General features: G+C 56.7%; 10 protein-coding genes across 10 annotated transcripts; 4 read left to right on the plus strand and 6 right to left on the minus strand.

The window, feature by feature from the left end:
* Positions 1–19: 19 nt before the first annotated feature.
* Positions 20–601, plus strand: OT_ostta07g02340 (Twin-arginine translocation pathway, signal sequence; the record flags this gene model as incomplete). The annotated part of the gene is made up of 1 exon (XM_003080281.2): positions 20–601. One exon carries the CDS (start codon positions 20–22, stop codon positions 599–601), a length of 582 nt encoding a protein of 193 aa, XP_003080329.2.
* Positions 602–670: 69 nt separating this feature from the next.
* OT_ostta07g02350 (Helicase, C-terminal) lies at positions 671–2,107 on the minus strand (the record flags this gene model as incomplete). The annotated part of the gene is made up of 1 exon (XM_003080282.2): positions 671–2,107. One exon carries the CDS (start codon positions 2,105–2,107, stop codon positions 671–673), a length of 1,437 nt encoding a protein of 478 aa, XP_003080330.2.
* A 318-nt stretch (positions 2,108–2,425) lies between these two features.
* Positions 2,426–4,252, plus strand: OT_ostta07g02360 (Diacylglycerol kinase, catalytic domain; the record flags this gene model as incomplete). Its single annotated transcript, XM_022983793.1, has 1 exon — positions 2,426–4,252. The coding sequence occupies one exon, from the start codon at positions 2,426–2,428 to the stop codon at positions 4,250–4,252; it is 1,827 nt and encodes a 608-aa protein (XP_022839425.1).
* A 167-nt stretch (positions 4,253–4,419) lies between these two features.
* OT_ostta07g02370 (Activator of Hsp90 ATPase, N-terminal) lies at positions 4,420–5,001 on the plus strand (the record flags this gene model as incomplete). Its single annotated transcript, XM_022983794.1, has 2 exons — positions 4,420–4,503; positions 4,567–5,001. The coding sequence occupies 2 exons, from the start codon at positions 4,420–4,422 to the stop codon at positions 4,999–5,001; spliced, it is 519 nt and encodes a 172-aa protein (XP_022839426.1).
* Positions 5,002–5,119: 118 nt separating this feature from the next.
* Positions 5,120–6,025, minus strand: OT_ostta07g02380 (unnamed product; the record flags this gene model as incomplete). Its single annotated transcript, XM_003080285.2, has 1 exon — positions 5,120–6,025. The coding sequence occupies one exon, from the start codon at positions 6,023–6,025 to the stop codon at positions 5,120–5,122; it is 906 nt and encodes a 301-aa protein (XP_003080333.2).
* Positions 6,026–7,130: 1,105 nt separating this feature from the next.
* OT_ostta07g02390 (Mediator complex, subunit Med14) lies at positions 7,131–10,031 on the plus strand (the record flags this gene model as incomplete). Its single annotated transcript, XM_022983795.1, has 1 exon — positions 7,131–10,031. The coding sequence occupies one exon, from the start codon at positions 7,131–7,133 to the stop codon at positions 10,029–10,031; it is 2,901 nt and encodes a 966-aa protein (XP_022839427.1).
* Positions 10,032–10,064: 33 nt separating this feature from the next.
* On the minus strand, positions 10,065–10,586 carry OT_ostta07g02400 (Cytochrome b/b6, N-terminal; the record flags this gene model as incomplete). Its single annotated transcript, XM_022983796.1, has 1 exon — positions 10,065–10,586. One exon carries the CDS (start codon positions 10,584–10,586, stop codon positions 10,065–10,067), a length of 522 nt encoding a protein of 173 aa, XP_022839428.1.
* Positions 10,587–10,893: 307 nt separating this feature from the next.
* Positions 10,894–11,010, minus strand: psbL (Photosystem II PsbL, psbL; the record flags this gene model as incomplete). Its single annotated transcript, XM_022983797.1, has 1 exon — positions 10,894–11,010. The coding sequence occupies one exon, from the start codon at positions 11,008–11,010 to the stop codon at positions 10,894–10,896; it is 117 nt and encodes a 38-aa protein (XP_022839429.1).
* Positions 11,011–11,244: 234 nt separating this feature from the next.
* Positions 11,245–11,493, minus strand: OT_ostta07g02420 (Photosystem II cytochrome b559, alpha subunit; the record flags this gene model as incomplete). The annotated part of the gene is made up of 1 exon (XM_022983798.1): positions 11,245–11,493. One exon carries the CDS (start codon positions 11,491–11,493, stop codon positions 11,245–11,247), a length of 249 nt encoding a protein of 82 aa, XP_022839430.1.
* A 166-nt stretch (positions 11,494–11,659) lies between these two features.
* On the minus strand, positions 11,660–12,636 carry OT_ostta07g02430 (unnamed product; the record flags this gene model as incomplete). The annotated part of the gene is made up of 1 exon (XM_022983799.1): positions 11,660–12,636. A coding segment is annotated over one exon (977 nt), but the record flags the coding sequence as incomplete, so codon positions are not given.

Genomic DNA, 12,636 nt, shown 5'->3' on the forward strand with positions numbered 1-12,636 from the left:
GAGCGTGCGCGCGTCGGGGATGGGTGATGACGTCGAGGGCGCGGCGCGCGCGCTCGGGCGACGGGACGCGCTGCGCCGCGCGGCGCTGGGCGTGGGCGTGGGCGTCGCGTGCGCGAACGCCTCGCCGGCGCTCGCGTTGAGCGGGATGAACGCGGTGAAGGACACGCGGGAAGGGTACGAGTTCCTGTACCCGGTGGGATGGCAGGAGATTCAGGTGGACGGGCAGCAGGCGGTGTACAAGGACATCATCGAACCGCTGGAGAGCGTGGCGCTGAACGTGTACCCGACGCAACGCAAGAGCGTGGCGGAGATTGGAACCGCCGAAGAGGTGGCGAAGACGCTCGTCGGGAAGGCGCTCACGGCGCCGGGGGCGGCTGGGAAGGTGCTGGCGACGAGCGAGCGGACGGATAAGGACGGACACCTGTACTATCAGTTTGAGTTCGTCACGAAAACGAAAAGCTACGAGAGGCACGCGCTGACGGTGGTGACGGTGACGCAAGGGAAGTTTTACACCCTCACCACGGGTTCGAGCGAAAAGCGATGGGGTAAGATGAAGGAGCGTCTCAACGCGACTGTCGGCAGCTTCAACGTGTATTACTAACGCGCGCGTCGCGAGTATTTTTCGTTGAAATCTAATACACAAGCAAAAACATTCGGATCTCAAATCGCGTTAAACGTCACCCTCACGTCTTCGAGGGGCGCGCGCACCGCCGCCTCGCGCGCCGCGTCCACCGCTTCTTCCGCCGCCGCGTCTTTCACCATCCGACGGCGCGCGAACGACCTCGCCGCCGCGCGTCGCTACGTCGTTAATCCTCACCCCAAGATTCTGCTCGAACCGGCGAAGAACGAACGCTTCTGAAGGCTCGGCGATGGTGACGACCACGCCCGGAGCTCCCATGCGACCTGTCCGACCGGCGCGGTGCACGTAGTGCGTCTCGTCCGTCGGAAGCTCGAGATTGAACACGGCGTCGCAGTCGTCAACGTCCAATCCACGTGCCGCGAGATCAGAGACGACCAACGCTCTGAAATCACCTCGACGGAATGCGGCGAGTTCTTTCTGGCGCTCCATCTTATCCATGCCTCCGTGCAGGATTCCCACGCGCATACCGCGCGCTCCGAGCTTGGCTTGCACGTCTTGCAAGCGACGACCGAAGTTGCAAAAAATCAGCGCTCGCTGCACGTCCGTCGCGTAAATGGCACGACGCAGCTCGTCGACCTTACGCTGGCGATCGGCGATGACGGAGCAGTGCGTGATGTGCGGCGGAAGGCTGACGACACCTTGTTTGAGCTCTTGCTGCGCAGCCGCCGATGCGCTCTTCTCGTCTCTCGCCGCGACGATGTTCGCGTCCTCTTTCGTCTCTTCCTCACCTTCCGCGCTCAACGGTCTCGATACGGGTGTATCATACGTCGCCACGATGTGTCTCAAGTTCGGAGCGAGATAGGAGTAGGCGTCGAGCGTCTCCTGCTTCAACGTCGCGCTCACGATTACCGTCTGTCTACCACCCGGAACGCCCTTTCCCGTGTGCTCGCTGATTCTCGCCATGTCCCGCCTGAAGTTACTCGCCAATAGATCGTCAGCTTCATCGACGACGAGCAACCGCACGCCGTGCGTCTGCAAGATCCCCGACCGTGAGAGCTCGGCTAATCTCCCTGGCGTCCCGACGACTATCAGCGGCCGCTTCTTCCGAATGGCCTCCTCCTGCCTCTTCGCGTTCGCCCCACCGATCGCCTGCTGCGTGATCTGTCGTCCCAAATCCCCTAAAATCTTCTCCACCTGACGCACGATCTGCATCGCCAGCTCCTGCGACGGCGCGACGATCACGCACCGCACGCCGCTTCCGACGTCTGCCCGCACGGTCCCCGTCCCCTCGTCGAACATATCACAAATCACGGGCAAGAGATACGCCAGCGTCTTCCCACTCCCCGTGTGCGACTGTATCGCCACGTTCTCCCCTCGCGAGATGGCCGGCATCGCGCTTCGCTGCGCCACAGACGGCGTCTCCACGCCCGCCCGCGATAACGCGCGCCGCAGCTTCGCGCCGACGCCCAGGTCCTCGAACGTCACCTCCCCCGGCGCGCGCGAAGTCCCATCGCTCGCCGACGACATCACGCGCGTTCGCCACGACCCACTCCCCCGCGCCGTCCACTCGCTCGCCCGTCCGCATCGTCGCTCGCTTCGGAAGACGCATCGCGCGAGCGCGCTCGCCGCCGCCGGCGTCGCTCGCATCTCGCGCGCGTCCGTCCGTCACGCGCGTCTGTGCGGTCGAACGCGCGCGCGACGGCGATGCCGAGCGTCCCGCGCGCGCGCTCGACCGCGCGCGCGTCGCGTCGACCGAACGACGCGCTGTGCGGGCGAAGACACCGACGCGACGGGCGACACACGGCGACGCGCGCGAGGATTGAATTTTCGAATCCCTCGACGTCGATGCCGCGCGAATCCGTCGCGGACGCGATCGCGCGCGTCGATTCTTACGTGAAACGCTTCATCGTTGATCTCGCGAATGGGTTCGCGGACGACGCGCGGGTCGCGACGGGGGCGGAGGGTGATGGAAGCGACGGGACGGTGAGCGCGAGCGGTGCGTCGATCAATCTCTCGGGGACGATGCTGAACCTCACGGCGATCGTGGAGACGATCACGACGCCGCTGAAGACGTCGGCGGTGACGTTTGAGGGCGTGGTGCGGACGATGGCGGTGACGGTGGCGTGCGCGATCGCGATTCAGTGGGCGTTGGTGAAGCTCGTGCGAATGCGACGGGAGAAGCAGGGGTGGTGGTATTACTTGAAGCAATCTCGACACGCGCGGTTGATCCTGCCTCCGGAGTGCGTGACGGAGGCCCCGATGCGGTCGCCGTTGAATCGCGTGACGCGGAAGATTAATAAGTATATCAAGAAGAAGGGCGGGCCGTTGGGACGGATGTCGAGCGGCGCGGACGCGTACTCGCCCATTCTGTCGGTGGACGTTGAGGTGTTGGCGGAGGATGCCGCGCCGTTGTTGGTGTTCGTGAACTCGAAGAGCGGGGGGCAGATGGGACCGTATTTGTTGGAGGGGTTGCGGTCGAATCTGAATCCGTTACAGGTTGTGGATTTGCACAACACCGGGCCAAGGGCGGCGCTGAAGTTGTTCGCGAACGTACCAAACGTTCGCATTCTTGTTGCGGGTGGTGACGGGACCGTGGCGTGGATTTTGCAAACCCTGGATGAGTTGGACGTCGCTAAGAAGCCGCCGGTTGGGATTCTTCCGTTGGGGACCGGGAACGATCTCGCGCGCGTCCTCGGATGGGGCGGCGGATACTCAAACGAACTCATCTCCGAGCTCCTGGTGCAAATACTCGAGGCGCATCCCGTACCTCTCGATCGTTGGCAAGTAGAGATAGCGCTCACGGATCCAGTCACGTCGATGAATAAGTTGGCGTCGGCGGCGGGACAACCCGCGCTGAAGGAGGGGGCGCCGCCTAAGAAGAAGGAGATAGTGTTTCAGAACTATCTGGGCATTGGCGTGGACGCGCAGGCGGCGTTGTTGTTTCACAGAACGCGTAACGCGCGTCCTCAATTGTTTTTCAGCGCTATGACAAACAAATTATTGTACGGGGCATTCGGTGCTAAAGATTTTCTGGAGCACTCGTGCGCTGGGCTTCACAAGAGCATCAGAATTTACGCTGACGGCGTTCGCCAAACCATTCCACCCGAGGCTGAGGGCGTTATTTTACTCAACATCAATTCATTCGCGGGTGGGGTGCGGATGTGGGAGCGCGAGGGATCTTATGGCATGTCGTCAATGCAAGATGGCCTCGTGGACATTGTCGTTGTGCACGGTGCGCTACACTTAGGTCAACTGAACATGGGCGTCGACAAGCCGGTGCGCATTTGTCAGGCGAGAGAAGTGCGTGTCGTCATCGATAAGAAAGTACCAATGCACGTCGATGGCGAGCCGTGGGAGCAACCGGCGTGCACGATGGATATCAAGCTGAAAAATAAAGCGACGATGCTTCGCAGGACGGCGGACGTGCGCGGGATGACAATTATTGAGATGCAGAACACGCTCGATTGGGCGCGCAGAGAGGACATCATCTCGGACGAGCAGTGCGAGCGAATCATGGTCGAGGCGTATCGCCGCGCCGACGCTCGAGCGCTCGAAGGTGGTCACCGTCGCTTGGGCGCGCACCGAAGGTCGGGAAGTATCGGAAATCTCCTCCAATCGAAGGCGCCGTCGTACTCGCAGCTTCTCGGCTTGGGTGGCGGCGACAACTTCTAACCGGCAACGATTTCCAATCGAAACATTCATTGAACGAAATGCGAGGGTAGAGATCTCGTGATTTGTAATATACTTGTGTAGCTCGCACGCATGCGATCCCCACGTAGCACAGCTCCGGTGCCGGCTGCGGTCGCGCTTCTTCCTCACTCTTTCCCTCGTCTTCCACAATGGCCAAGTTCGGCGAGGGAGACCCTCGATGGATCGTCACCGAGCGCCAGGACGGCACGAACATCAACGGCTGGCACTGGGAGGTGCGTCTAGCTCGAGCGAATGCGAACTCCAACGTACTGACCGAGAGCTCTCAAAATGAATAGGAGAGAAACATGATGAAGTGGGCGAAAGAAAAACTCGAAACCTTGCTCATCGGAAGTGATCTCGCCGTCCCGGTCGCGGAGGGACGAGCGACGATCGTGGAGATGACTAAATTTGAGGGCGACGCCTCGGTGAGCACGCGGAAGGGCGGGAAGAAGTTCGGGTGCTTCGATCTGAGTTTCACACTGCGGTGGGAGGCGCGGCGCGAGACGCGCGCGGACGATTTAGACGACGACGATGCGGTCAAGGGAGAGATTAAGGTGAAAGAATTCTGCTCGACGAATGATGAGGATGAGTACACGTTCGAGGTGACGACGAAGGACGGAAGTGCGGAGGCAAAGGAGCTGTTTAAGTCGAGAGTGGAGACGAGCCTCAAGGAGCGAGGGATCCTCCTGGCGAAGCTCAGGCAGTTTTGCGACGAGCTCAAGGCGCAATAGCGATCGTATTAGCACGCGATCAATCCATATTCATTATAGACTGTTGTTATGACGCGACGAAGAACGTTTCGTGACGTTCAAAGCTGCTTGAATCGTTGTACACACCGCCGCTCGGCGATTAGAGGCGCTTGAGACCATCACTCAGGCTGTCCACTGCCGTGCCATCGCTCTCACCACTGTCGCTGAGCACGCGCTCGCGCAATCGAACTTTCTTTTTCTCACTGCAGATTTCGAATTTGTCGCGGTGTGTGTCGAAAAATTCGAGATACGTCTCTGGCATCGTCACCGGTTTGCGGCAACGCCCGCTGACGCCAGACTTACTCTTAATGGGCACCCACTCTTCCCCGTGCTCGTTCGTTAAAAATGTGAGCACCTTTTCAAGGTACTCGTCCCGAGCCGATCGGAACGCGGCGCCGGTGAACTTGACGGTCGAGGTGGGTTGGGTACCGTTCATCGAAGTACGAGTCGCCCTGTCCCCGAAGCTCGATTTTGAATGCTGGAGTGAACCAGGTTTGAATCCCGCGCGAGGCGGTTTCCCAGACCCAAAACCGCTCGATAAACGATGAGCGCTCGTACCGGCGCTCGTGGCGTAGGAGTACACGGCCACGGGCGGCGATGCTTCGGTCATGGGAGGGGACACCTTGTCCGCGCCGAAGCTCGTCCCGAGCTTATCGCTCCCGAAACTCGGAGGTTTAAGCGACGACTGCGGCGATAGCGTGTACGACGGCGAATCCCCGAGCCCGCGCTTGAGCGCACCCGCGAATCCCCCGGGATGTATCTGTGCCATCGGCGTCTGTATCAATATCTCAGCCTGAGAGGAAGCCTCGGGAACGAAACGCTTGAGCGGCCCTGGCGACCCGGCGCACTCTCGCACGACCTCCAGATCCGCGAACGTGATCTCCGTATTCGGCGCATTCGTCATCACCCGCTCGATGCTCGGCGACTCCTCGAACAGATCGTCGGGCAAATAACTCGCCAAATTATCGCCCCCGCGCGTCGGCGCGCTCCGACTGAAAAAAGACATCGCGCGCGACTCACACCCACGTCCCCTCCTTCACCGCCTCTTCTCCCGTACACCCGTCGCACCCACCTTTCTGCTCCCAAAGCGCGCGCGTGAGCTCGTACACGCGCGCCTGCAGCGTCGAAATCACCTCCGCGTTCTCCGCCCGCGCGTCTTCGTACGCTTTATCCGCCCCCCCCCCCCCGCGACGCCTCCTCGAGCGCCACCTGCGACGCCTCCAACCGCTCCAGCGCCACCGTCGCGCGTTCGAGTTCAATCTCCACCGCCTCCACCGACGCGCGCGCGCTCGATCGCGCCACCACCGCCGCCGCCGTCGTCGTCCACCCCTCGGTGGCGTTCAAACCCACGGTGGCGTCACCCCCGATCGCGCCCGCGCGCCCGCGCGCCCGCGTCGACGTCGTCGCGACGCCTCGACCCCCGTCGACGTCTCGCCCCCGTCGCGCGCGCCCGCGCTCGAGGTCCCGTCGCTCGACGCGGCGTCGCTCGACGCGTCGTCGACGCGATGTGCCGCGCGCGTCTTCGTATCATCCACGTCACGCGCGCGTCGATGGGCGACTTGCGCTCGATTATACGACGGGCCGAGGCGTCGACGCGCGGGTGCCGGTCGCGGGTGCCGTCGGTCCGGTCGGTCGGCGTCTGGTCATTTTTGGATACTCTCCGCGGGGGGGGCGACGGGCTCGACGCGGTCGGCGTCTGGTCATTTTTGGATACCGTCCGCGGCCTCGTGAGCTCTTTCATCACCCGAAGAGGGTGAAACATCCCTCGACGGCGACGCGTTCGAGGCTTTGAAACGTGCCCACGGGTGGTGGTGGTGGTGGTGGTGGTGGTGGTCGTGGTCGTGGTCGTCGTGGTCGTCGTCGTCGTCGTCGTCGTCGGCGTCGGCGGCGGCGTCGCGTGAAAACACCCCGACGCGCCGCGCGCCGCGATCGCGACGACGTCGTCGCGGCGCGACGACCGTGGACATTGATTGGTGCCAATGTTCACACGCGATGTCCATCGGTCGCGGTGGACGACGGGGCGTGACGAGTCGTGACTCGACGATGACCCACTCGATCCATCGACGCACGGCGCGCGATCGCCATCGCGCCGCGCCCGTCGACGGGCGTCGATGGAGACGCTCCCGCGCCGCGCGGCGACGACCACGATCGGTGATCTCGTCGAACGCGCGTGCGCGCGGGCGCGGGACGAGCTCACGGCGCTGTGCGACGCGGCGCCGGGACGGGGGGAGGCGGAGCGGGCGAGCGAGCTCGCGCGATGGGCGCACCGGGCGCGACAGCGCCTCGCGCGCGTGCAGACGCTCGAACGGTGGGCGGTGAAGAGTGCGAAGATTGCGTCCGTCGCCGCGAACGCGCGGGCGATGTTGACGGCGCACGAGGAGACGTTCGCGAGAGCGAGCGACGGATTGTTTCACTTGCATCAGCAGTTGGAGTGGGCGCGCGCGCCGATGTGGGATCTCCCGGGCGCGCTGGAGGTGATGTGTCATGGGAATTATGGGTTTTTACCGCTCATGATCGGTGAGGACGGATCGGGACCGGGGGGGGGGGAGGACGGGGACGCGCGAGAGGAGACGGAGGACGAGCGCGCGGCGCGCGAGGACGTCGAGACCAGGTTCGAGGAGGAGATCGCTGAACGTTTGATACGCTCCAAGGCGCACGGATGTGGGGTGAGGGATGATCACATGGAATGGCCGAGTGAGAAGTTTAAGGTGTTTTCGATCGCGAGCGGGAAGGCGGCGGTGGGCGTCGCGGGCGAGTACCGCGCGACGCTCACGCTGGGAGGACCTGTCGCTCCGGACGCGATAGAGCAGCCGAGATACGGTGGATGGCGGGTAGAATCTATAGAAATATTGGCGGGCGAGACAGATGGGAAGTTTACGCTGAACAAGGCGGAGGAAAGAAAATTAGCCGATATCGCGTGCGCGAGCATGGTTGGCATGCTTCCGTTCGGTAAACAGCCTGAGGAAGGTGCGCCGCCGCTCAAGCCGATGCACCTCACCGGATTGCATCGCATCGCCAGTGACGCGGTGTTGATGAAGTCCGCCAACGCCATCGTGGTGCAAGCTGGTAGACTCAAGGAAATTGCAGAGCGCGGCGGCGGCGACGACGAGTCGCGCTGGTCGCGTAACGCCATCAAGGTTGAGATTGTCAAGGGCGAAGCGGCGGGGGTGCTCAAGGGCTTAAAAGTTACGTTTTGGCGTAAATCGGACGGCGGTGCGCCCGGAGCACTGGACGTGTCGTTCAATCCTGAAAAAGCAGAGTTGCTCGCAACGGCAAAGGCTCCCGGCGACGAAGACGCTGACGACGTGTTCATTAATCACGAGTGCATCGATCTGGAGGCGCTTGTCGTCAACGCCATACGTATCGCGTCGTCGAAGAAGTTGAACGCGATTGCTGAAGAATTGGCATCGGAGAAGTCTTTCAAAACAATAATGGAGGAGTCGTCGACGACGGATGAATGCGCGTGCCGAGACGACGAAGATAAATGGGGCGACGACGTGCGTCCCTCCATCCGTCTCGAGATTTCCAGGTTTACGAGCATTTTCATCACCTGTCGCATCTCGGATGGGAAGCTCATGCTCCACGGCGCGAACGATCTCGTACCCTCCGCCACCGAGGCTGAACTTTCAAAGAGGCTAGCTCTTGAAGGTCATAGCGCCATCAGTAGCATAGTGGAGGAAGTTTCGGTGGCCGTGGAGCAGCAAGAACTTAAGGGCTTGCTGCGTGCATCTGGTGCGTCGGCTCATCCCGCGCCGAGTACCATGGGTGGCGATCCCTGGGCCAAGTCTGACGTGTGTCCCACGGGCACGGTGCCGACGGCTCTCGTGCCCGTCATGCCAAGCGACGGCGGCGTGTTCATCGCGACCTGGATGGGGGCCACGCCGACGTTCGCGCTAGTGCGAGCGAACAGAATCAATCAGGCAACAAGATATGTGGTCGATTCCATCGAAAAACTCGATCTCGGCGCTCGTAAGGGTGCAAAACCCGAAATCGTCGTCAAACTCATTGAAGAGGCGTGTCGAGAGAAGGTGGTCGACGCCCAACGATTGGCACTGATGCGAGCGCTCAAAAATCTTCGACTTCCATTCATGGACGTTCGACCGACGTCCAAGGGTGTAGATTTAAAGAAGGCGGAACACGTCTTAAGCTTTGTCGTCGCAAACACCGCGCGATGGGCACGGAGCAAATTCAAGCGCGCCGTGCGAACGAAATCGTCGCTCAAAGTGCACGTGTCCTTGCGAGGCACCGACGGCTTGTCAGCCCGCATCGGGAACGAGACGTGCACGTACGAACATTCAGAATTCGCAGTGAACGCTGTCTTAGCGGACGTGCGTCGAATCGCCGCCGCGCAAGGATTCTTGTCGGCGTTGGAGGAGAACGATTCGGCAATTGATTTCTCCAAGTTTGGCTGCACGTTAAAGCGTCAAGACGCGTACACGGTGGCGCTTTCGTTCAAAGAATCGCTAATGTTTACGATCCAGTGGCGTCATGGAGGAGAACTGGGTCCTGGTCTGTACGCCGACGGCGATCAGCTGACGGACTCGGTGCGACGCGCTCTGAGCGTCGCCGCGCGAGACGGGCGATGCGAGATTTTCGCTTGCGCTCTTCACGCGGTCGTCGCGTTTTCCGCACTCGCGGAGAACCTCTCTGGTGACTTTAACCTCACGTTCGCCGAACCGAACGCGCTATCTCTCGTCAAATTCACGGACGAGGGCGCGATGCGAATTTATTCGCTCGGATTCAGACTAGACGGCTCGGCATCGCTCATCATCGGTCGCGGCGGCGATGCAATCTCCGATTCGCAATCGGCAGACGACGACGAGATGCACATCACCGACGATCACGAGTCGCTACTGCCCGCCTGTCCCACGGGGCTCACTGTACACATCGAAGGCGTTGCGTCTGCGGTCGAACCCGTCGTCGGCTCCAAGCTTGCCCACGGCGACTACGCGTCCGTTCCCAGCGCGAGCGTACAACAAGTGCTATCCGCGCTCTCGAGCGCGGTGAAATGATAGTGAAATCGACTTATGTTATGATCGTCATCATCACAAAAATAAACGAACGAATGAACGCGCTAATCTGTGGCAAACGTAAACTTGATACCTCCTCCGCCGTCTCCCCGCTCCTCCTCCGTTTGTTACTTGGTCCCAAGGGAGTGAGTATCCAGTTACACCAAATGATACAGTAATTACTGAAAGAATAACTCCAGTTACCCATGTAAGCTCACGTGGTTTTTTGAATCCACCAGTAAGGTATACGCGGAATACGTGAAGAATCATCATTAATACCATCATACTAGCTGACCAACGGTGAACTGAACGGATAAGCCATCCGAAGTTTACTTCAGTCATAATGTATTGTACTGATGCAAATGCTTCAGTTACAGTTGGGCGGTAGTAGAATGTCATAGCGAATCCTGTTGCAACTTGAACGAGGAAACATGTAAGGGTAATTCCACCTAAACAGTAGAAAATGTTTACGTGTGGCGGTACGTATTTACTTGTAACGTCGTCTGCAATTGATTGAATCTCAAGACGTTCGTTAAACCAGTTATATACTTTACTCATATTAAAAGGTCCGATTAGCTAATGACCAAATGGCATTAGTGTATTGTTAATACAAATTATCTGTATTAATTCACAATTAGGCAAAAATTTTCAAAACAAAATTTTTATCTGGGCGATTTTGCACTTCGCCCAGAATATTAGATGAATTTCACTTATTAAAGTGACGATCCAAGTCCTACGTAAGAACCATAAAAGAAGATAGCTAAGAGTCCAAGCGCTGCAAGTCCTCCTACCATCCCTACGAACCATAATGGGATTCGTCCTGTTGTTGTGTTAGACATAAAATGTGTTTCCTACAATTGCAGAATTAGTTAAAGATGTAGCTTGAAAAAAGAACTGCGAGTACAAAAATGAGAAGTAAACCCCAGTAAAGACTAGTACGGTTTAACTCAACAGTTTGCTTGTTTGGGTTCGGGTTTGTCATACAATTTTCTCCTGAATTAACGCTGAATGAATTGCATTGCTGTGATTGACCCAAGGAAAAACACAGTTGGAACAGCTAACGCGTGAACTGCAAGCCAACGGAATGTAAAAATTGGATATGTTTTAACTGACATAAAAAATGGGGCTAAATTAGCTGCATCAATGCGGGTTTGATGCGTTTCTGTCAATTTATTTAATTGACTCAGAGACTGAGTCGATCATTAAAATAAATTTTTTAGTTTGGTACAAGATCATCAAGTTGGGCAAGTGCACCATAACGATCTGAAATTAAAGGAAGCTCTTGACGCTCTTCCGTAAAGTATTCGTTTGGACGCGGTGTTCCAAATACATCGTAAGCTAAACCAGTACTTACAAAAAGCCATCCTGCAATAAAGAGTGACGGAATTGTAACACTGTGAATTACCCAGTAACGAATACTAGTAACGATGTCACTAAAAGGACGTTCTCCTGTAGATCCTGACATATGAAATCCTCAACATTTCTTTCAAAGCTCTCGTCTAATAACGGTTCCATTATTATCCACGATGCTCGTTTATATTATAGCTTTCTACCAGTATATCGCAAAACAATATGATGTTTAAATATAAAAATTTCTAAGGGTACCAATAAAATGGGATACCCTTAGAAATTTACTTAAACTGAATATTTAAAAATTCCTGACTCATTTGTGTTACAGGACCAGTCAGCGGACGTTGAAGTCGTGTTTCATACCCACGGCTTCCAAAGGTTCCACGGATTGAACCAGACATTGCATAAAGCGGGTGTGCTTGGTGAGTAGATTCGCGTAATCGGGCTTTAATACGATCTTTAAATCGGTTCATGGAACTTGACCCAGTTTGCTGATAATTTGGATTATACCCGTAACGATTCGTTAAACTACGTTGGTCTGGTTTAAGTTGGCAGAACATTCGACTCTTATACCAACTGGTAAAGAGTGCAGTACGTTGTTGTAAATCCTTTAAAGCAGTTTTGTTTAAAGCTTCCCAACTAATTGTTCCGGATAATGTTTTAAGCCCTTGAGTAGGGTTTTCAATGAGTGCAAGTGTATTTTCCATTCGGTAGTTTAAGCACCCTTTTAAAAATGTTTTATTAAGTCGCTCTCCGAGTTGCCCAGAATATGAAGTTTGTGTGACAAACGTATTTGCTGGACTACAACGACGTAATTGGCGAATAAATGCACCTTCAGCCATAAAATCGAGTAATTCCACAATTAATTCTTGTGAATAGTCAACTGGCTGTGTTTGAATACTCATCCCAATGTTTTGCATTCTAAGACTACTGATTTCCGTTGGATTGTTCTTTGGTGACCAATTTTTTACCGTTGTTAATAAATGCATGCATTTTGTTTTAAAAGGTCGTTCTTTTTCATTCATTGTATAATCAACTGTTAATTTATTTGAGTTGATTACTTCACTTAAATGAAGTTCATTAAAGAAACCTTCGTCCGCAGCTTTTGACACTGTTTGGTTCCAACGAAGTTGGAAAATACTGTTTAACCCTTCATTTAAGGATTCATTTGTGTGCACAAATTCATTTTTACGGATTGCTTGTAATGTTGAATTATTAACAATTGAGACTACTTCTGCATTTGTAAAACCTTCACTCA

The sequence above is a fragment of the Ostreococcus tauri genome, assembly GCF_000214015.3.
Source record: "Ostreococcus tauri WGS project CAID00000000 data, contig chromosome 07, whole genome shotgun sequence".
Lineage (NCBI taxonomy): Eukaryota > Viridiplantae > Chlorophyta > Mamiellophyceae > Mamiellales > Bathycoccaceae > Ostreococcus > Ostreococcus tauri.